Genomic DNA, 24,363 nt, shown 5'->3' with positions numbered 1-24,363 from the left:
TGTCTGTCTCTGGGTATGTGTATGCAGGCAGTATAGTGTAGCATATGTGAAAGGAGTAAGCATTATGACCCAAAGGTGGTTGGTTCACTTCCCAGGTGGACCATTACCAGAGGCAAGATGCTTAGCCAAACTTGCCCCAGTAGATGTGCAACTGTATAAATGTGTATAAATTGTCCATTAAGTGAAAGTGAAATGTAGTGTGTATGTGTAGGTGTGCATGTGTGTGCACGCCTGTGTGTGTATGTGTGTGTGTGTGTGTGTGTGTGTGTGTGTGTATGTGCGTGCTTGGAGCAATGCTCTATATGTCTATATGAGGGCATTTCAGTACAATAACCTGGCCTAGATACAGGCCTTTCAAAAGCAAATTAATGTTAAGAACCACATCAGAACAAAGACTATTATTAGTGCTATTATTATTGATTTATATAACTGCTTTTACTATCTTAATCACCACAGATATTTTCCATGGGATTATTTTGAGAAACAGTTTCCTTGATCTTCACTCACATAATAAAGTTTGGTTTATACACACAGCACAGTTGTTCTACTTTTGCAAATGATGAATGAAACATTGAATAAAAATTAAATGATTAAAAGCCAAGCTGATTAAAAGGTAAAATTCCCACTTTGTTCTCTGAGCCTGGAAAAGACCTCTATGAGCACGCTCGGCATATATTCTAGCCTGCCCGTGTTGGTGTTTTCTGGCCTTAACGTGCTCCGTTCTGCTGCAGAGAGAACAACCCCCATGTGCCACGCCCACTCCCCCCCAACGCAACGCTGCAGACACAGCCAGCACTGAGGAGCTCAGCCCAGCCCGTCACTGGGAAAGCAGTGTGGAGCAGCGGTCAGAGCAGCAGTGTGGAGCAGCGGACAGAGCAGCAGTGTGGAGCAGTGGACAGAGCAGTGGGGAGCAGCAGTGTGGAGCAGTGGACAGAGCAGTGGGGAGCAGCAGTGTGGAGCAGTGGACAGAGCAGTGGGGAGCAGCAGTGTGGAGCAGTGGACAGCGTGGTGATGTTGAACAGCAGCCAATGCAGTGATTTGAATCGTTGGTAATGGTTCAGAATGATAAAGGCATGGATGGTCTTTCATGAGCAAGGCTTTTAATCTTTACAGACTCCCCACATGCGCGCGCATACACACACACAGACACACACACACACATACACACACACACACATTCACACACGTGTGGGTGATGAAGCCATCCCTCTCCTGGCCTATGTGCCACTGACACATAGGGAAATTTTAATGCCCAAAACGAATCACATTAGCAAAGGTCCAAGCTGATCTTCACCCATCTCACAGAAATCAATTAACTCCCCCCGGCTTAAAACACGTTTACGCATTTCAGTGATTACATGCTGTGTATGAATTACCTATTAATAGAAATGAGCTGCTCAGCAAACCCTTTCTTATGGGGGGGGGTTAGCAGGTCGGGGGGTGGGGGCGGCAGGGTGGGTTACTGAAGGGACAGAGAGAGAGATGGAAAACAGGAAGCTTGACCAGCAGACAGACAAATACAGCTGATGGCTGACGTGCAGACTGCAGGGGAAATGTTTTACAAGGATCGACCTGGGTGAAGGAGGATTCAGATGTCATGTCTAGCAAGGAACTGTCTCAGTAAAGGAGGGTTCAGGTGTCATGTCTTACAAGGATCTGAGTGAGAGAGGGCTTGGAGGCATGTCTTAGATGGATCTATCTGAGTGAAGGACGGTTCGGTGGCACGCTTTAGATGGATCTGTCTGGGTAAAGGAGAGTTCAGGTGTCGTGTCTTACAAGGATCAACCTGGGTGAAGGAGGGTTCGGTGCCATGTCTCAAACAGACCTATTTGGGGAAGGAGGCTTCGGCGGCCGCTTACTAGGGGCGCCCCATTCCCATATACCCTTTCAGAGATGTGCGAGGAAGGAGGAGGAGAGCCCTGCTACATAGTCATGCCGACTGTGTGACACATGCTGTAATTTTGCGCCGTTTAAAACACTGCTTTGATACAGTCCAGCGCTTTGCTCTTCAGCGAGAGCTGGCAGATTAGCTAATAGCTCCACTTTGCCTGTGACCATTGCGGGGGGATGTTGTGTGTAATGTCAGTGTCACTTCCTCGAGCAGCGGCCATTAACCATCTCAGACACGCAGCTGTTCAGCTGGTTAAACCGAGAGGAGTGCGTTTCTCATTTAGATTATCAGGAACATCCAGAGCAAGGGACGTATGTCAGCGTCTTGTTTTATGTGTATTTATGTACCTAGTTTCTTTCACCCACACAAAACATGTGCACAAAGCCTTCTCTTCTCTTCTATATCTCAGCCACAACTTACTGTGAGTCACCACTGTTACAGTACACGAGAATTGAAGAGGAAGAAGTTTAAATTTCAAATGCCTAAAAAAACTTAACATATTTGAAATATTTACATTTAAGAATTAAAGCATTTACAAAATGTGTAAAATATTTGTAAAATGTATGATGCATTCACATAAATGTACACAATGTGCTATGAGCATATGTAATTTATTTCATTACATATGGGATCAAAAGTGACATTTAGCTTCAAATCTTTCCACTGCCTTTAAAAATTTTCAAAATTTGACAATAAAATATGCTGGAAAATCTGATGCCACCATATGCACAAGGAACTTTTTCTCTTTTGAACCTCTTTGTTTTACATTTAGACAAACTGTACACAGTGGATAAACTACAAATAACAGCTGCAATGTGTTCAATGGTCTGGTGTCTACAGTCCAGAGTTTTGAAAGCATCTTGATGCAGAAGATTTCGGTGTGAGTGCCTGCGTCTTCTGCCTGGCTGAGTCTGAGCTGGAAACGATGTGGTATCGCAGACCACTGAAGCGTCATGTAAAAGCTGTGAATGTCTTGCAACGTCATCGCTGTGCCTGAATTTGATCTCCATTTTCCACGCTTTGAAGACGGAACATTTTGTGTTTGTGATTCATTCTGTTTTGGTTCATTTCTCCCTCTTGTTGTCGTCCCCCTGGACTATATTTAGGTGCTGCAACATGCCGGCGTGATCCTGCTATGATGCCTACCAAACAGCTCTGTTTTGGGGCCAGGCAAGGATGAGGGTGTATGTGAGGGGTACTGCACGAGCATGCATATATGTGTGTGTGTGTACGTACACGTGCGTGTGTGCGCGCGTGCGTGTCTGCATATGTGTGTGTATGTGTGTGTGTGTGTGTGTGTGTGTGTGTGTGTGTGCGTGTGTGTGTGTGTGTGCACCTGTCTATCCACTGTTAAGTATGTATCTTTCTGAGAGCCTGTCTAACAGCCTAACACAGAGTCTAACACAGAGTATCACTCAGTGTCCACTCAGACCGTGTGCCGGTCCCGCATCAGGATCGAGATTAGATAAAATGATCTCTCGCTCCCCCTAAGTCTTCAGTAAAGGCCGAGCCTGAAAGGGGGCACCTGGGACCCGGCCGTCACGACACCAACACGTTTGAGCGCAGTGGCATCAAATCGTGAACTGTGACACGGCAATGGCACGGCGCACTGAAGACTCCCGCCTGGCATGCGGCTTTGCATCCGGTGACGCACCAGCCGAGATAACGCTCAGAGTGACGGCGGCGGACCAGAATCTCGCTGCAGAGGCCAGACCCTCAGCCGCACCTAAGAATCCAGCAGAATGAGCCTTCCAAAGCCAAACCGAAGGAGACCAAAAGGCCCATCACAGCCAGCTGCGAAAATGACTTTAACGGGGGGCTCGTGTCAAACGGATCCCGCGCCCCACTGTCGGTATGTTTTAATAATATAAATGAATCTGCTCATTTTAAATTATTCAAGGTTTAAAAATCACTCTGCGGCCAGTTCCACGGCTGTCTTCTCAACAGGATTTTGTGAAGAGCCGCGAAAGAGTCTGACGTTTTACAGAAAATGAGAAGCACATGAAAAATTTTGGATTTAAATATATAAATGCAAATAAATATACATTCAAACCCAAGAGCCAATATTTACAGTCCAGTTCAAGCATCTTTCAAAATGTCTGCTCTGACTGTGTAAATCCTCAGAACTTTTTGATTTTTCATCTGGAAGTGCGGGTTTTTCTCATATAAACTAGCCAATGGTCAAGTCCACTGAGTCTCTGTGGTCCCGCTTGTTCATGCTGTACGTCAGTGCTTACGGTACAAGGAAATGCAGCCATTTCGCACTGATTTCGCACTGATTTGAGTGTGTATCTAGACATTTTGTTTATCAAAACATTGCTGCTCTGCCACTGTATTGCTGAAGAGCTCTAGCTCACTTTCAAAGTGCTCACTCTTACATGTTAATCGTCCAGTGAGTCAGATATCAAGCCTGCTCAGAGACAGACTATTGTGGGTCTTTCACAGCGCACAGAGGGAAGAATATCAAGGTCACGGATTATTTTTCGGAAACACTAAATGCATTATATTTAGGACTGCTGAGCTCAGCTGGTGTTTGAGTTAAGACAGGAAACGCTGGCCCATAAAAAGGCACCGCGTGGCGGGCTGCAGTTCATTCCTCTCTCTCCTGTGTTTTCTCTCTACAGGCTAAAAGCAAAAAGACAAACAACTCAGGAAAGGCACCTGTGGCTAAACCAGCGCTCTGACTGAGCATTTCTCCAGGAAACCGGAGCAACAGGAGAAGCCAGCTGATGGATCAAATGGATTTTATGGTGGTCTCACCTTTCCAAAAGAGAAAAAAAATATATCTCTCAGACATTTAATAACGCTGTTGTAGGAGGGATTCCTGCAGCATTCTCATGGTAATCTCACCACATTCCGCAGCTGTCCGCTGTATAGTGTGCATTTCACCGAGAGATGTTTCAAAAGATCTCAGTCTATTCTTAGTGAATTCCCTTCTCTCCTTGTTTCAGGATGATTATCAAAATCTTTTCCATAATGTTTCTTTGACGTCAATGATGAAATATGGCCACTGTTAATTAAATGGTTGTTACTTTATGTACATCTTAAAAAAATGCAAAAAAGTAACATCCTATAGATTATTAATGAATAAATTGTTAAGGCATGTGATTATATGGTATTATGACAAGGCTTCAATGATATTTCTGTGCCATGTTGGTCGAATGTGCTTTCTTTATGCATAACTGAGAGCAAAGGTCATAGCTGAGAGCAAAGGTCAGAGCTGAGAGCAAATTTCAGGGTTGAGTAAAGGTCAGACCTCAAAATGAAGTTCAGAGCTGAGAGTAAAGGTCAGAGCTGAGTGCAGAGTTCACAGCTCAGAATAGAGATCAGAGCCCAGAGCACAGCTGAGAGCTCAGAGCAAAGTTCAGAGCTCAGTGCAGAGTGAGCTTAGTCTGTCAACTGTAGAGTGTAAACTATCGAGTGTGGAATGTTGGATGTGGAGTGTTGAATGTTGAGTGTTAGATGTTGAGTGGTAAGTGATGGATGTTGAGTGTTGCATGTTGAATGTTGAGTGTTGAGTGTTGGATGTTGAGTGTTGAATGTTGAGTGTTGGATGTTGAATGTTGAGTGTTGAGCGTTGCATGTTGAATGTTGAGTGTTGAGTGTTGGATGTTGAGTGTTGAGTGCAGGGCTGATGCAGAGAGCATGGCTGAGTGACCGTCGGAACGAGGATCTTCTGATGTCTGCCGTGGGATCGGAAGGCAGGCACCTGGCCTCACCCAGTCAATCATCTGATCGAACCTCCAGTCGCCTGGAGCTCAGGGGTGTTAATAATGATGGATCTGCAGCGGCGCAGACGAAGTGCACCTGCGGACCACTCAGGAGTCTGCTCAAACGGCTCTCCTGTCGCACCGTCGGCTTCCACACAACGAGGGCACTCCTGCTCTGAATGGCACACTTGCTCTCCATATGAGTAATGCTTTAATTGATACCCTTTTGGGGAGACGAGGCGGAATGACTGTAATTCGGCGGCGTGTGTTTTTTGTGTCTGTTGCCGTTAACTGTAATTTCGCTGAATACCCCTCTGACTGATTACGGCCGTGGGGTTCGGTGGCGGGACCGAGACGCAAGCCCGGTCATAAAAATCGCGGAGACCGGTGATTTTCCCCTGCCGCTGCTGTGACTGGCGCGCTCTCGCCGTTCCCTCCCTCAAGTCAGAGCGGCTAAATTTAGCGCCCCCCCCCCCCCCCCCCCCACCACCTCCCCATCACCACCAGCGCCACTCCATTACCGGCTGTACACAGAAAAACCCTTCAACGAAAATATCGACGGCTGTTTTTCACGGCCGTGTCAGCCCCGCGCTAAACAGAGGGGTGGGTGAGGGGGGGGGGATGGGGTGCCAGTCTCGTGCTGCCCCCCCCCCGCTCTCTGCAGAGGACCAGGCTGGTGCCAGGGACCCCGGCCAGCGGAGGGACAGCTCCTGCCCCACTGCGGCAGGCCATGGCGCACCGTGGCAGCACGACTCCTCCATATGGCCATGATGTCATGGCTGGCAGAGAGGCCAGGGTGAGGTAAGCGTCTGCTCCCTCTCGCCCTCTTGTTCTCTCCCTCTCTCGCGTTCTCTCCTTCTCTATCTCTCCCTCTTGCCCTCTTTGTCTCTCTTTCTCACTCCCTCTCTCCCTCTTTCTCTCCCCCTTCCCCGCCTTTTCCCTACGCCTAACCCTTAACCCTAACCCTTTTGCCCTCTCTGTCTCTCCCTCATTATCCCTCTCTCCCTCTTTCTCTCCCCCTTCCCCCCCTTTTCCCTACGCCTAACCCTTAACCCTAACCCTTTTGCCTTCTCTGTCTCTCCCTCGTTATCCCTCTCTCCCTCTTTCTCTCCCTCTCTCTCCCCCTCTCTCCCCTTCGCTTCTTACTTTGTAAAGCCTCTCCCTGTTGAGCTGTTGTGAAGCAAAAGGCAGGCAGAGTGACAGTGTTCAGGCTGTCTAAGGCTCCTCATGGACTTGTTTCCACCAGAGGGGTGCAGGTTCAGCTGTGACTGGAATACTGCTGCTGTACCAGCCAGCGAGTAGCGAGTAGCGAGTAGCGAGTAGCGAGTAGCGAGTAGCGAGTAGCGAGTAGCGAGTAGCTTTGCTCCATTCAAGGCGAAAGTGTACGATAGACAAAACTAAGTAGCACAGCAGTGCTGGAACAGGGGCACCTGGCTAATATCATAATTATATTAATTACAATATCATATATCATAATATCATTATAAGAAAATTTGTAGGACTGGGGCAGAGAGACAAGGGATGAAGAGACAGTGAATACAGATGCCCTAATCTGCAAAATGACTGCATTTTGCATTCCCCCGCCCCCCCGCCCCCGGCCCACCAGTCCCAGGAGCGGAATGTGCCTGTGTTTCGGCGGACTTGCCCCCCGGTTATTGGCAGTCATGAGGAGGGATGGCGGCGGCGCTCTGAAAAGGTCAGGCTGATTGGGGGGGAAGCGCAGACAGGAGCAGAGATGACTGAACCGGGACGCGTGAGCTGCGGCGTCTCGCGGGGAGGGGCGGGGGGTGGGGGTAGGCCCGGGAGACCGCAGGGGTGCGCGGGGGTGTGCGGGGCTGACCTGTCCGTCTGCGTCCGGCTCCGTTCTCACGCGGGTGTCCCTGCTGTCTCGCCTCCACAGGGGGCCGAGATGTGATCCCTGAGCCCCCCCCCCCCCCAGCGCTCCGGCACCAGACCCACATGGGCCACAGAAACAGCTTCCAACACCACCTCACTGGTGTGAACACACTCCCCCCTTCCAAAGGTGTCCAGAACTTTACATTTACATCAAGCATTTATTGATTTGGCAGATGCTTTTGGACACTTTTATTAATTGACTTACAAGTGAGGCAGAGTACAACACAAGCAAAAAGCCATATAAGGAGTTAACAATATCATAAGCGCAGCATGACCAAGTTTCAGTCGTTGGCCAGACAAGGTACGAGCAAGCTGAAAGAGATACGAGTGCACAGAATCACTCCAGCCCTGTTACCACGCTTACTATAAACTCTCCCGTGACTGCTCTCTATAACGGAGATCATTACGCTGAGCTGAGTCATATTCCCGCATCGTTCCCACCAAACCTATCGCCCCTCTGCCACGCAGCCCAGGCGCGGAGGGAATGATTTGCAGTTGGCGGACTGATGGTGAAAGGCAGCACACCAGAGGCTCATGCAAAAGACGTCAAGCCAAACCAGAAAATAGAATCCGGCCTCCAGCTCCCTCTCGACATGATCCTCGTCTTTAACTGGAAAATTAGCAGAGCTACAAAATCAATTGGCCTTACATCAGGCTAAGGAGCCAGATGGGAAATAGCCATCCCTGTGTAAAACCAGACTACTGTCCCCACGCGCACTACATTATTTATTTGCTTTGGCAGACACCCTCGTCCAGGGTGGTGTAAGTAGCACACATCTGACATGTTAGCTGTTTGTAAAGCTGCATTTTTACACAAGCAATTCAGGTTAGGCTCCATTCCCATGGGTACAGCGGTAGTGTCCCACCTGGTAATGTACCGGGCAACCTTTTTGCGATCACAGGTCTGGTTTCTTAACCACTCTGCAACCCCTGAAAACCTTTTTAGCAGCAGAAAGGTCTAAAAGAGGCCAAGAGGGAGCGAGGTGGAAGTGGAGGAAGGAGGGGAGAGGAAAGAGGAAAGCGTATTCGAGAAGACTCTCCTGCTCGCTCGAGTGGAGGAGAGAGTCTGATTGAGGGAGACAAGTGGAGATGGTAATTTAGAGGTGAGAAAGAGAGAGAGAGAGTCACAGAGTCACACTGACCCGGCTGCAGGAGCAGGCTGCAGGAAGGGAGAGGAGGAGGAGGAGGAGGAGGAGGAGGAGGAGGGGGGAGAGAGAGAGAGGGAGAGAAATGGGGTGGGGGGGGGGACAAAGAGGGCAGATCGACAGTTATCCTCTCAAATCTGGCCTGACTGAGGAGCATGAGGAGATGAGAAACTGCTGGAGGAGTGATGAGGTGAGCGAGAGATGAGAGAGAGAGAGTGATGAGTGACACACTTACCTGAGGGGGGGTAGGCTGGGGGGGGGGGGGGGGGGGCAGTGTGTTACAGAGGAAGAGAGATAAATGTGTGATGGATGGAGTGAGGGAGAAGAGATTCTAAAGGAGGGAAAAAGTGATGGAGCGCCAGGAAAGAGAGAGTTGGAGAAATCAGCCAGAAGTGAGTGAAGGAGGAGAAAGGAGAGAGAGAGAGAGAGAGAGAGAGAGAGAGAGAGAAGAACAGAGAGAGAGAGGCTTTAGAGAGGGCCATCATGCTCCTGTCACATTGACCTGACTGGCTGGCACAGCCGGAAACCAAGACACTGTGGTGGAAGGAAGGAGTGAGCAGAGTGCGAGAGGGGGTGGAGAAGGCAGAGAGCGGGAGTGCAAGAGGAGGGAGGAAAGGGCGCGAGGCGGCACGGGGGAGGTAGGGGGCGACCTCCTACCTTGCTGGTTGAGCTGCAGGGTGCTCTTGCTCCACTGTGACAGCCCCACGATGGCCACCATCTTGGCGCCCAGGCTGGAGCGGCGTTTCTTGTTGCCGGCGAGGCTGGCGGCCTCGGCGGGGCCGCCGGGGCTCTTCTCCAGGCTGTACATGGCGCCGCTGATGCTGGAGCTGCGCACCACGTTCCGGGCTGCCGCCGCCGCGCCCATCCCCCCCGGGCTGGCCACCTCCACTGAGCTGCTGAGCATCATCGTCCCGCTGGGGCCTCTGGGCTGCGGAGGGCTGGGGCTGGGAGGGGCAGAGAAAAACCAGAGGGTCATGGGTTCCAATCCCAGGCAGTCTCATCCAGGTTCAATCCAGATTTAATAATTACATGAGGAGAATCCAAGACAAGAATGAAATCCGAATTCAAACTCAAACGAGCTTTATTAGCACGACCACACAATACAACGGATCAGTAAGATTGGTGTTGTCACCAATTGATTAGATCAGTGTTGCCAACAATATATAAATCCATCACATCAATCAAAAACAATAAATCAAAATGTAGTTGTTGTGGCCCCCTTTTTCATGATGGCACGACGAGAATCAAAAGCAGACAAAAATAAAACCCAAATTCAAATTCAAACTCAAACAAGCTTTATTGGTATGACCACACAGATGTACGGTATTGCCACCAATACCACCAATCAGTAAGATCAGTATTACCACCAATATATCACTTAATCAGATCAAACAAAATCAAATCAATCTTTCAACCGAAACGTAATTGTTGCGGCTGCTTTTCTTCCATTGCAGGGAACAGTAAACCAGAAGACTCAGAGCCCCAAATGAAGGACAATGACTGCTGGAAAATCCGCTGGAAAAGGCAGTTGAGAGAAAGCGCTGGGAAATAGCGAAACTGAAACAAGTAAAATGTTGTGAATGAATACACTCACAGCACTCAGTCCCTTTGAGAAAGGTACTCCCACATGTACACCCCCCCCCCCCCCCATTTTAAAGGGAGTGCTGTACAGGGTCATCACTATTTATTATCTTGACAGTAACAGCAATATTAAATCCATTACACCATTTACACGCCAGTTCTCATGCCAGCAGCATGCGCACACCGTGCAGAAGGTCGGGCCTGCATACGCACTGCTGCGTCGCCTCACGCTACAGTCGGACAACACCTTCCTCTTTTCCTCTGACCTTAAAAAACTGACAGGAGATTTATTTCCGCTGCGCCGGACGTCAGAATGCGGCATTATTCAGCAGTGACATCCCACGGTTCCAGGGACAGACACCGAGAGAGGGAATTTTCTGGGTTCACAGCAGAGAGAGATTGGAGGGATGGGGGGAGGGGGGGGAGAGAGATGAGAGAGAGGAAGTCTTAAAAGTGTTCATGTAAAATAAAAAAAACCCCTTAAAACTCATTTCCTCGCTCGGGCGCTTGTAATTGCGGAATTATAATGTTGACGTTAAGCAGACAACTCAAGGACGCATTAAAAATCCAGCCGTTCTGTGGTCTGTGGCAACATTAACTCAGCACAACCCCACTTCTTCAGTGCAGAAGATTGTTCCATCAATATTCCTCAAGGAACATCTGTCCTACCTCACAAACACAGCACTACGGCCACTTTACTAGTAACACAAACACAAAGTGCTTATATGTTACTTGTGTGGCTTAATTATAGATACATTTATATAAGTACTGAATGTATTATCCTTGTCATACAGTCTACGATGCGTTTTTGCCCCTCAAAGTGTCCCAAAGTAAGAGAGCCTCCCCAAAACACATCCATCAACAGACCATTTAGATTTGATGCCAAAAGGAATTACACCCATTAAACATATTATACAGTAGCTGGCCATGTGTCTGTGTATATAGCTACAGACCTGTTGCTAAGAGACCAGCAAAGATCATGCGAGGCAACATGAAAGAATGAAACAAAATGGCTGAGATGACACCCCCCCCCATCCCCACCTCCACCTCCCCCACCTCTTCTCTGTCGGGACATTATGCACGCCATTTCCCAGTGAAGAATGGAGGGAAAAATCCTGAAGCTCGATGTGATTTGCACCCCGCTATACGGGAATCTAATTTCTGCGGTTTCCCAGAAATACGACCTCGCAACGCAGTGAGCATTGTGGCTGCCAGGCAGTACAGCTGAAACACACACACGCTTTACATTTAGAACTAAACCCCATGACAACTACTTAGAAAATACTAGAAGCTGCTAGTAAAAATTTGCTTTCATTTGGTTTGGTGCCGCCACAGAGATAGTTTTATCTTTAGATAGATTTTAAATTGGGAGCTTTTTGATCTGTTGAATTAGTAATGCAATTTCACTTGCGGTATACGCTGCATAAAAACAGACAATCTACACAATACGTTCTGACTAATCTCTGAGCACATTCAGACAACGTCATTCCAATGTACCATTGGCCCTCACATAGCTCTCACTGGACTAATTTACAAAATCCCTGTTGGACGTTCCAAGTCATTTAAATCACTGTATTTGATTTGTGTATGTGCTGTAGTGCAGATCTGGTGGATGCTGAAATGCATGCATGACATGATTGCTGTGGTAGCTTTACCATCAATACAATGGGAATATGACTAGAATAATATAGAAGGTTTCTTTTTATTTAGGATCAATATACATAGTTATCATTTTGTCTTTTCTTCCAGCAGCATGCGATACATGAAGTGTCTCTTAAATCAAGCACATCCACCCAGCTGAGCGTGAAAGTCTTACATCAGGGGCCGAGCGCTCGTCTGTGTGTGAAACGTGTTTGCGGCCGTCACGTTGGCGAGCCGGGCACACAGGAAGTGAAGCCCACGGGAGCAAAGCCGCATCAGAGCATTCCGTGCGGAAACATGTCAGAAAAACAGGGGCGAAGTTCTGAGAGTCCTCCCCAATCGCGGGCGCGGTTATCCGGTCTCGCTCTGATTTAGGTTTCTACCCGAGTGCTTTTCACTGCGGATGTGACTGAATCCTCCTGAATAATGCACTTTCTACTCCCGATATTAATAAAAATGTGAGCAGGGAGAGAAGAGGGAGGGGACTAGCTGATCAAACCCGCACTGATCATTGCAGCGGTTTCGTTTGGTGAACTCACCAAATGGACGGAGAGACGGAGAAAGAGAGAAAGGGCAAGGGAAGGAAAAAGAGGGAGACAGAGAGAGAAAAAGAGAGAGGAAGAAAGCAAGAGAAGGTAGAGAGAGAGCAAAAGAGAGAGAGAGAGAGAGGCAGACAGGGAGGTGGAGAACTGCATCTCCTCTCCAATTAATCACTGTTTCCCTTCCCCCTACTGCTCTCTTTCTGCCTCTCGGGGGACTTCATCTCACGCAGAGAAGAAGCCAAGAAAGCGAGGGTCAGAGAGAATGAGAGAGAGAGAGAGGGAGAGGGAAAGCGAGGGAATGAATTGGAGGATAATTCTATTAGGGCCGGAGCAGATAGAGAGAGAGCGGGAGAGCAAGCCTCGCTGGGCCTCCGTGTGAGCTTGTTCCGGGAGGGCCCGATTCTTGCCGCTCCCTCGGCGGAAAAAGCGAGGCTGATCTTGGGGAACCGTGTGACGCGGGGAAGGGCGAGGCTCGGAGGACCGTGCGGGTGATTCGTCTTCATTTACCCGCCTCTCGCGCTGCATCCATCATGTCTCCCGCCTCCCGGGACGTCACTTCGCACCCGGACTATTCTTCATCCTGTCCTCCTCCGGTTCGCCCCGAGGTCATTTCCTCCCTCCGCCTGTTTACCCAGAATCCTTTGGTGTGGCTTAACTGCTCGCTCCGAACAGGCATCGCTGGTCCATGATGGGGCGGCAGTGTAGCACAGCAGTAATGAGCAGGGCTCGTAACCAAAAGGTTGCAGGTTCGACTCCCCGCTGGAGCACTGCTAATGTACCTCTGGCCAAGGTACTTAACCCACAATTGCCTGAGTAAATATCCAGCTGTATAAATGGATAACATGTAAACACTGTAACCAATGAAAGTCGCTCTGGATAAGAGCATCTGCTCAATGACGCTAATGTAATGTAACGACAATGGCCAAGAGACTGGCAAAATGAGTGCGATTGCTGTCAACAAACAGGTGTGCAAATCACCACAAGCGTTTCGAGCCGTGCAGTCGAGCCCCAGGTAACGGGGAGGTAAGTGTAAATCAATCGTGGAAATGAGGAGGGAGTTCACAGCGCAACACCGCAGCGCAATACCGCAGCACGGGAGGCTGCTGTTCCAGTCACCCCCCCTACCCCCCCTACCCCCCTTTCCCCAGGGCTCCCGCTACGTCTGCAATGTTCCACATTCCGCGCCGTGACTCAGTGCCTGGCGCCGTGATTCAACACTGCAGCGGGGAAGCGGGCGCGGACGTGCGCGCGGGCCGCACGGCGAGAGCCGCCGGCGAATCAAAGCCCCGCGGAAAGACGTGCGCATTGCGAGTGCCGCTCGCAGGCGCCGGGGAAAAGGCAGGCAGGCAGGCAGGCACACCGGTGGAAAAAAAGGAGAAGCACCCACACACGGCTGCACGCTGAAACAGAGCAAACGCTGGAACACAGCGTTTTTGATTTCTACAGTCTTCAGCGTTTACAGGAGCTACTCCACTATCATGACCTTCCGTATTCCGCACCCCCTGCAGGTCCTGTACGGACAGGGACGGTGAGGGGGGGGAGGGGGGATAAACCATTGTGGCTGGCTCTCACGGCCAGACAGAGATCTCACCTGCCCCACCCCCGCTCCTGAGGGTCCATTAGGGAGGCAGCCGTCTGGCAAACAGCCGGATGTGAGATGTGAGGGGTGATGGAGAGGAACTGTACTGGAGGCAGCGAAGTGGGTAGCATGCGCACGTGTGTGTGTATGTGTGTGTGTTAATAAGTGCCTTTGATGTGCGATGTGTTTGAACCTTGTGTGTGCACCTGCATGTTATCATTTTTTTCCGATTTGGGGTGTGGATGTGGATGTTTAGGCAGATGTTATATGTTTAGATGTTTTGATTTGTTGTTGGCTTTAGTTTGTAGGTGATGCCTATTCAACGCGCCAAACTCAGCATGTACTTCATTGTTCCAACCCAGGAAGACATATGTACAGATGTGAGACAGATCATGGGATGGTTGCACTCATCGAAACACGGCGTGTTTGTGCAAGCGTGTTGGGCATGTACATCACATTAAGGTAGACCAGCAGCAACTGGAAAGCATCAAGGTTGCCATGGGACAATCCTGGACTGCAAACGCCTGTGTGTGTGTGTTGTTCCCTATCTGCATGGTTAATGTGCATATCTGCACCCTGAGAGGGTGTGTGTTTTACAGACAAACAGCGATGGAAGCACAGAATCCATGCATTGAGAGTGACGATGCAAGTACCTTGATTCCTGATTCCACACTGAGAGACTCAGAGGTAAGAACTGAGCCACCTCAACACCGCCTTAAACACACACACACACACACACACACACACACACATACAGAGTCTCTCACACACAGCTCTTTCCATCCTGAGGAGGAATTGCCTTCTCTCTTTCTTGTGCTGTTTCATCCGTGTTTTTCCTAACACACAGCCCTCTCTCTGGCACCGTTGCAATGACGACAATCATCCACGCTAAAATTTGACCCAGATCTCATTTCCCGATTTGCTGCAAAACAAATGAAACTATTCCTGTGAAGGCCTGCTCATTTTCGGTGTGGTGCAGCAGCGACTGACACTGGTAGGCTATAGGCTCAGTTCCCAAGTGAGGTACAGTTCATGTGCCTTCCAGCAATGTGCTTAACCTGAACTGTTTCTGTAAATACTCTCCTGTTTAAATAGATATCTAAAATGTTGAATGTTCAATGCCTGAAAGTTGCCTGGGATATCACTATGTGCCGAGCAAATAATATTCTCTATCTCTTTCAATGCCTTACACACAACCTTCAGTCTACTCTGCCCAGCCACAAAGGAAGAAACTACATCTGTCAAAGCAAAACACCAATATTTTCTCGTACGTTACAATCTCCTTAGATGTAGGCGGCCAACCAATGTTAAAACAGATCATTTCAAACTATCATTAGCATGGCTCCATGAACCCCATTATGTGTGGTGCTTTCATGTGCTGTCAGTCACTGGCTGGTACAAATGAATGCTCTACTCTCCACAGCAAAACACTGTGATTACTATGATTGGTTTAAAGCGGTGAGTCACAGATAACTTTTGACAGCCCCATAAAGCTTTTGATTCATTAAGCCTCGTGGCCTCGTTCTCCTGTCGCTAGCTAACACCCAGATCACAGTCCATGAGCTTCATCGTTAGCAGTTAGCGGTTAACCTGGCCTTCGTGGTAGGATTCGCTGACACAGAAAGGAGCATCTCTCTGCTCCCCCAATGCCTCGGCGGAATGAGATTACCTTTGATAGTGTCACAATGCAAAGTCATCTCAGCACTGACTTCGTCATTCATCACAGTATGGAAGGGATGAGGGATGAGGTTGGGATGTGCTAAATATAACCTAGACCCTCCCCCCCATACACACACAAACACACGCACAGACACACACACACACACCCTCCCTCAAACCAAGCCGTACTGGCATGTGTAACTGGGTTAACTGGGCAGTGATGGATTAGACAGGGAGCCATCTTGACTGGTGCCCTGTTTAGTGCAATGATAAATCACAGCACCCCCCCCCCCCATCTGCTCACATCCTCTCCACAGACAGAAAGAGGCCACTGGGACTTCAGCGGTACGGGGCGGCGGCCATGACACCGGGCTCAAACACCTACAGTCCTCCAACACCCTCCACAGCTCCCCGATGACAAACACTGTAATTACTCTTGTTTTGTTTTTGTTTTTTTTTGTTTTTTTTTCAATTTGTACAGGTTGTTTGAAGCTGACAAAACACCTTGAAGTACAAAGCAGAAGCACAACTATGTATTTAACTGACCTTGTTTGATTCAGAAATATCTGCTGAATCTTTAAGCCCCATTTTTTAAATGTAAACAAGTTGCAAAATGCTTTTCAAAAAAATGGAAGAATACACTTCTCTGTGAATTGGCCATTGTCAGTGTCCAGAATATTGATGCCACATTGACACTGTAGTCCCTGATAGTCTCAATGACTAATCAATTGGTGTCATTGATGGATTCCTGGCAGCAGTGTCTGTCACTTTCCCCGCTACACATCCAGTTTAGGTTTAATCAGAACATTGATGATAAAACAGGGCACATCACTGACCATGACATCGATGACTGAACATGTCATCAATGACTGAACATGTCATCGATGACTGAACATGTCATCGATGACTGAACATGTCATCGGTGACTGAACATGTCATCGATGACAATCACAACCTACTTTCCATTCAGATTGTCTTAGCCTCTGGTTGGTACGTTACTGTCAGTCTGCTCTACAGCTTTGGCCTCTGGCCTAACCCTACTCACTTGCGTGCTGAGGAAATCTCCCAAGTGGTGCCAGATTGTCATCCAAAACACTGTCAAGATAGTCAACACAAAGCTCTCCCCATCCTCACACTGAAGGCTGGGGTACTCTAATGTCCTGTCAACAGCAGCGTGATTGTTGAGGTGTGCTTTTGCCTCCATACAACATCTTGATCTTGAACAAACCTTCCATTTCCAACAAAACATAGGTGGTTTATTGGGTCATTGAGTAAAGTAACAAAAAACACTCTGTAAAACCAGCTGGACATTTTAAGCACAAGGTTACAGGCTTAGTCTGTGGTTGGGGCACTGCTGTTAGGGTACTTGGGGTACTTATCTCGAATGGCTATCATAAACACCCAGCTGTGCCATGGGATAATGTGTGAAATGCAGGCTATGAAAGTGGCCCTGGGAACACTGCCTACCCCGAAAATACACAACGTTAAAAGCACGGCTGAAAGTGGCACATATAGCCCTCCATAACCCCACACCATTATCCCACAATGGGATTTTCTCAATGATGTTCACTTGGAAAATGCCATGGCGTGAATGTAAATATGCTTAAAATAAAAATATAAACATCCAAACAGCTCCCTCTAGGCATAGAAGTGATGCAGCCTGAAGTTTGTGGTATGCAATATGTGCCGCTTCTCTTATGGTATCCTACAAAGTAAAATACAATATGCACTGCATCACCTTCAAGCGTCACAGAGAATAGCAGGGGGAAACTACACCCACCTCATAGAGAACGGCAGGGCGAAACTACACCCATCTCATAAAGAATAGCAGGGGGAAACTACACCCATCTCATAAAGAACAGCAGGGGGAAACTACACCCATCTCATAAAGAACAGCAGGGGGAAACTACACCCATCTCATAAAGAACAGCGGTGAGATACACACCCACCTTTAGCCAGCCTGTCCACACATTACATTACATTACATCGCATTCATTTAGAAGACGCTCTTATCCAGAGCAACTTCTAGCACAATGGAACGGAAGTGTATCCCTTCAACTTGAGTCAAGGCTAACACCCCCCAGGCCAGTGAGTGTGAGCACAACACTATTCAAGCCCTACCACAAGTTAACTTGTGCAGCCTGAGCTGGACAAGGTCAACACACCAGGACCGCACGTCAGTGCAGACTGAGCCCAACGTAAGACCGTGAGCCCAAAGCGCCACCCTTTGAGTACATGACCTCATTCCAGTTAACGCGCTCTGGCAGATCCAAGGTTAAACGGCCAAAGCCGCGTGAAACAGAAGCGGAGACCCCCCCCCCTTTGTGAAAGGCGCCTGGTTCTGTCCCCCTTCCAAACGCACAGTGGCCCTGACCCAGCGTGTCCCTTTGATCCGGGCTCCAGCCTATCAGGGCCATTGTTCTCAGTGTCCTCTTATGCCCATGCAGATGGGGTTCTGAGCCCCCACCCCCCACCCCCCACCCCACGGAGGCGGGGATAAACCCAGATAATTACTATGATAAACACCTATTTTGTTATATTTTAATTTTCATTTCAAAGACACTCCAGCTGGCCAGCTGTACATTATGATTGTTATCGCTCGGGGGGGGAAGCGGATTGATTCATTTCCATCAGCGAGCACTTAACCCCCCTCCCCTGCTGCACCCCCACCCCAATGCATCCTGCTTTCCCCCTCTACGCACGCTGTTTTGGGGGGTGTCGGCCAGGGGGGACATGAACCGAGGTGAGACCTCTCAGACTCTTGCATATGAAGGCTTCATCTTCGCTCATATTCAGCAGCCAAAGACGCTGCTGTGGTTTCGAGATGCTAACCTGTACAGACAGTGCCACTGTGTCAGACCAGGTTTCCATGCAAGCTTTTAGCGGTTGTGATTTAAATCTAAAGTGAGTCGCTTGTGTGTGCACACAGGGAGAAAAAACTGGTTCAGGTCTGTTTAAATGTAAGAGTACTCATGAAATGGTTGGAGTAGCAGTGTGGAGCAGTGGTCAGGGCAGCAATGTGCAGTAGAGATCAGAGCAGCAGTGTGGAGCAGTGGTCAGGGTAGCAGTGTGGAGCAGTGGTCAGGGTAGCAGTGTGCAGTAGAGGTCAGGGTAGCAGTGTGCAGTAGAGGTCAGAGCAGCAGTGTGGAGCAGTGGTCAGGGTAGCAGCGTGGAGCAGTGGTCAGGGTAGCAGTGTGGAGCAGTGGTCAGTACAGCAGTGGGGAGCATAAGCATGGATCACTGCTAACACTACGGAGATGACTAACTGTTATCAAAGTGAACCCATTCAGAGTACCACGCGTCCTGAGGTACCCCTTTTCCCAGCTGGTTTTACTCTGGGAAACCAGGTTAAGTGCATGACGTAGAGGTTCTAGCATCATTTGCCTCCAGGCTCAAATCCACACACCATTACACTGTCAAGCGACTTTATTTCAATTTATTCAGCTCTTGGCCCAATGGAGGATTTTTGCACCATGGTCTCCATGGAGAGAGGGCTGATCATATTTTTCAGACTGTTTGCCCATTTAGACTTCACCCAAAACTCTTCTCCTTAATATTTTAGTGGGCTTGAGCCTGCTCCCGTCCCTTGGAAAGTTAGGCTTGTAGTTCACGGTCTTAAAAGCTGGAGACTAGAACAACTGTAAAAAATTTAAAAAGCACGTCGCAAATATGCATGGCCTATATTTTTTTATTTCTCCTTATTTGCTCTTCCTCAGGCTTGAATCCCATCCACAAATTGTGACAGTAAAATTCCACCATTGTTCCCAGAGAAACGGCCTAATTATCTCTTCCATCTGACCTCAGAAAACATGTCACCAGCAGCGTGCAAATATTTCTGGCAACCTTTAACATGGCCACCTCTTCCAGAAGTGCGGCTGGATGCTAGTGGCTGCACTTGCTTATATCTCTCCTTTCTCTCACGCTCAGCATCCAACATCCACGTCGCGTGTCACGTTCAGGGTTTGGATCTCAGTTCCGTCATCACTGAGTGAGATGGCAGCATGGGTGAGATGAATTCCTATCACAGAGCACTGTGTGTGTGTGTGTGTGTGTGTGTGTGTGTACTACAGAATCATTTGCAACAAATATGCAAAATCAAATACACAAATCATAACGCTGAGCAAAGGACTAAAGCCTGTAGACTGCTAGCGACTTAGATGCATAGCTATGTCTGCACACTACTGACATTAAATGGGTCATCCTTTTATTTTGAATATCAATATTATTTGACAGATTTGTGGTGTAGTTGTAAGGAGCAGGGCTCGTAACAAAAAGGTTGCTGGTTCAACTCCCTGTTAAGGCCCTGCTGTTGTACCCTTGGGCAAGGTACTTAACCCACAATTGCCTCAGTCAATATCCAGCTGTATAAATGGATAATATTGTAACCTATGTAAGTCACTCTGGATAAGATCATCCGCTAAATGACAATAATGTGATGATAATGTATTTGACACCTTTGTCCTTGCCTTCCGCTTTGAGTTCAAACCCACAATCCTCTGATCCAGGCTGCAGGCATTTCCTGCCCTTGATTGCAGCTCAAGCATTAGCATTCACATTCATTTTGGGGAGGGGAGCAATCCAACTCCCAATCCTTAACTGTAAAACTTTGATTCTGACCCACGATTGGTTACTAAATGTAAAAAGTTCCAACACCCCGGCCTTGAATCCCAGGTCCTAATCACACCACCACACTACCCCGCTTCCCCTACCCTGTGTTCAGACGATTCATCACGTTCTTTCAGACTCTCTTCACACTAGAGGCTCTTGAAACGGGTTCAGGCTGATTGCAAGGATATCCTCCTGTTAATACCTCATTAACTTAAGTCATACTTGAAGTGCAACACATTTGCAAGGATCACCGATTAAGATGACTCCAGCTATGACTGGAAAAAAGACATTTCTGCTTGTTAGCTTTATACTATGACTGAAAATAGGAGCTTTATAATGTGGCTGAAATTAACTATATATCTCCTGCATAATTATATAAATCTGCACATCAGAGTGTGCACAAATAAATATGTATCTATTGATTGGACACTGTTGATGTTAGGAAAGATTCTAGAATGTAGATACAGTATCTAACAATACATTGTAACAGCAACTAAAAAATATATAGTTCACAACGTAGAGGGAAGTGAGCAAAAATGGCATATAGCTAATTCTCTACTACTAGCAGCAACAGCACAAGGCTACACAGCATGTATTTATCTAGGTGCCAAGCTCCAACATGCTTTTTGCCAAACCCATCTCATAAACCCACTTGGACTACCTATTCAGTGAGACTCACTGTAATTCAGTTACAGCTTTACACCAAGACTGTTACCTTGGGATTTTGAGCTTTGAATTGGTTCCAACCCTCACTTTCACCATAGTGTGAACAGGGTATGCAAAGCCTATTTACCAGTGGCAATCTTGATAGAATTACTTTTCATTTTGGCCTGATTTTCCCTTTGACATGACATCTGCGTGTCCTCACTGTATTCTGAGACCTCTAAAGGATCTTATAAATAGTTACTATCGTTGTGTGACTCAGTCCTGTGGCCACCAGAATACAGAAGGGCACAGAGGCAATTCAAAAGAGAGGTGCCAAAAAGGATGAATAAGAGCAGGAGGAGAGAATTTAAATCAGTTTCTCCCTGGCTTTAAGGAAGCTGCCATACTCTGGAGAGGTCAGCCTTGGCCATGAGATCAGACTCCCTCCATTGAGCACGCTGAAGAGTCCGTCTGAGTCACGGGCAGTACTCACTCATAGCCCTCACAGACACTAATGCAAGTTGCCCATGCACCAAGGTCCACTAACCTTCTCTGGGCTTGCATTCAGAGTTTTTTTTTCCACTCTAGCTATCATTTGAAGGATTTTTAAAAGTCTTGAATCATCCTTGGCAATCACTGAGAGCACAATATAATAAAGCATGCCAGCGATTAAATAAATAAATAAATAAATAAATAACATGAAATTACGAAAAGGTGCATATGGAAAAGTCCTCACAGTGGTTTCAGAGATGTTCATCAATTCAATTATAAAAATTTCTTCATGTAGATGGGGGATGGTGAACACAGTCAAGATAATCTCTGGAGAAGCATGAGATAAGGCACAGTTGGACACGTGCTATACAGCTGAATCCATGACCGATGTATGGAAATTGCCAAATGAAACTCAATTAAAATGCACTGAGCAACGCAAGGCAAGCCAGTTATCTTGGTGGTTTGGGGTGGGTTTATGGGTTTCAGCCAGTGTTTTGATTTGATTTGATTTGATGCTGGCTTTAGTTCGTGGGTGACACCTGTGCAACTCGCCGAATTCAACCTGGACTTCGTCGTTCCAAACTGGAGAAGTATTAAGAGCCGGCAGAACCTGCTTTTCGGAATCAACAATTGCTCGTCTCTCCCCATTAAGTGCAATTCGTTTTGAGGCAGTTTCACCCCCGTAAAGCCAGTGACACGTGACAGGTGATCCAGGGAGTTCTGACCGAAGCCAGCCTATGCTACAGCACCGTTAATTAAAAGTAAGTTTTGGTGGATAAAATACATATTTCATAAATACGTTTGCACATCGTTGTAATTTCTGATATCGTTGTCGAACAGTAAAAATATTGTTCTCCAGAAGATTACGGGGGATTACGAATCCGTGGCGTCACTGACACCACAGCAGTTTTCAGAATTCAACAGTACGTTGTGATCTCTGTCAAATATGCACCAAATCGTGATAACATAACTGATGAATACACATGAATGCCTACGTTATCATATTTTCATTGCAGACTAATAATCTATACATTGGAAAACATCATGCTATGTACGTTCACCATTGCTTTTCACATACCACAGATATAAGCATATCTAATGCTGAAATGATCAAATTTTACGAGATCAGAACAATACGCTTCCGACACATTTATAATAAAACTGCTATGCAAGTGATAATCGGGCGTGAGGTGGTTGAAATGGGAGAGAGGAGGCAGACAACTGCACAGCGCTCTTTCGCACACAGCAACCGCGTTCATATTCATCTGAATACCAATATTTCTCCTCAATACCAAGCTATACCGAAGTGCTACAGAGGACTAGTGCTACCGACGGGCTACGGGAACTATCAATACAGAGACATATGCAAAATGTTGCACAAAAAGGGTGCATTTTGCACGTCTTAAGATTTCATACAATTATGTCCGCATATGAAAATTTCTGAATATTGCGGGCTCTATCCTATAGCGATGTATGAATAATTTAATTAGCAAGCTAAATTCTGTACCGTAGGAGCTTTAACTAGATTTTTGCTCTGTTCGATATGCACCCAATTATGTTTTGTGCGGCATTTCCAGGTCTAATTTGAGCTTGCAACTGGTAAAAGAGAATCAATAATAAAAGGCTTACGTTTGTTTTTGTTATTATTAGTATTATTATTATTATCACATGCATTATTGGCATTTACTATGAGTATTATTTACCTCGCTGGTTACCTATTAATGTTATCATAAATCTTATAAGACACAGAATTTGTCACAATAATAAAAGATACACTTACCGGTAACGGCAAGCAGCGGCTGAAGCGCGGGATATATCAGAAGTTGTCAAATGGTTGTTTGTGTTTGTTTTATCAGTGAAAATGTCATTGTTTGTGTTTTATTGTTGGCTCGGCTGTGTATCGTGGACGCTTCTTCTCCGGGTTGGTCTTGCTGGTCCGTATCCACCGCGGAGAGCGGCGCAGCACCAGAGCGATCGGCGGTATTGGCTCGAGCAGCGCTGTACTGTACTGAAGTGAGCTCGCGCCAGAGCCTTCCCCTAGCTAACTCATCTCCATGGTTACACACCTGACCCACTTATCCCCATGGGGCAGGCGGTATGGGATATTAAGGAGCAGTGATTAGGACTCTTAATTTACTTACACACCTCGGCGTTATAGTGATTCATACGTGTGAATGTTCATTTAGATGTGTTTTCCCCGTCTTTTTTAAACATGACTTGAAAGTCCTTTTTCCACACATGCCATAACCAGGATCCTCACAACAGCATCCGCTACAGCTGTTTTGAGTTGTGGCTGGACCTCTCATGCATATCGTGTATGTATCCTGCAAAGCAATCGATACATCAGCTTAGAGGATGCGATTTGTGTTCACCATTCATAATACTGGGACTCCTCTGAGATATTATTTGAACCCTTGCTTGCTCTGTGTGTGTGTGTGTGTGTGTGTGTGCGCACCTGTCTATCCACTGTTAAGTATGTATCTTTCTGAGAGCCTGTCTAACAGCCTAACACAGAGTCTAAGAGAGAGAGGAAGAGAGAGAGAGTGCATGCATACGTGTGTATATGTCTATGGATTGTGACCTTAGCCTCATTGTGCGATATGGCTTTGACACATGTCACATATGTGGGTCAATGGCATGATGGATTAGAGTGACACAGGGTTGACAGACTGGTTCAAACTTTCACAACAAACGCTATCGGTGGGATGGCAACCAGACAGCTGCGGGTAGATCAGCCGAACAGCCCGGAAGCACGTTCCACAGTCTCCTCCTGGGAGCCGCGCTTGACGAGCAGCGATCAGTGGGGTCAGGGGGGCCCTGCGCTGTTGTGTCGTTCGCGCTGCCGATCCCCCCTCCGACTCCCCCCGACTCCGCGGAATGAGATGAAACTCCGCGGACGAAGACGAACGCCCGTGGCTCCTTCTCCCCCGCTGCGCCTGGCCCCCGCTGTGATTCACAGACCAGCTCGCTCCGC

At 47.6% G+C, this 24,363-nt stretch overlaps 1 protein-coding gene across 1 annotated transcript in view; it reads right to left on the bottom strand.

Annotated features, from left to right (window-relative positions):
* Nucleotides 1-23,425, bottom strand: part of rims3 (regulating synaptic membrane exocytosis 3) — a 43,125-nt gene extending 19,700 nt beyond the window's left edge. The window contains exons 1-2 of the mRNA XM_036555517.1: nucleotides 23,170-23,425; nucleotides 9,300-9,586 (exon numbers count right to left, since the gene is read on the bottom strand). Of these exons, the coding sequence (XP_036411410.1) occupies nucleotides 9,300-9,549 (250 nt within the window). The 5' untranslated portion in view covers nucleotides 9,550-9,586; nucleotides 23,170-23,425. The remainder of the gene's footprint in view (nucleotides 1-9,299; nucleotides 9,587-23,169) is intronic.
* Nucleotides 23,426-24,363: the final 938 nt, after the last annotated feature.

This window comes from Megalops cyprinoides, chromosome 21, assembly GCF_013368585.1.
Source record: "Megalops cyprinoides isolate fMegCyp1 chromosome 21, fMegCyp1.pri, whole genome shotgun sequence".
In the NCBI taxonomy this organism is placed as follows: Eukaryota; Metazoa; Chordata; class Actinopteri; order Elopiformes; family Megalopidae; genus Megalops; species Megalops cyprinoides.
The sequence above is the reverse complement of the archived record's forward strand: the minus strand, read 5'-3'. Positions and strand labels throughout refer to the sequence as shown.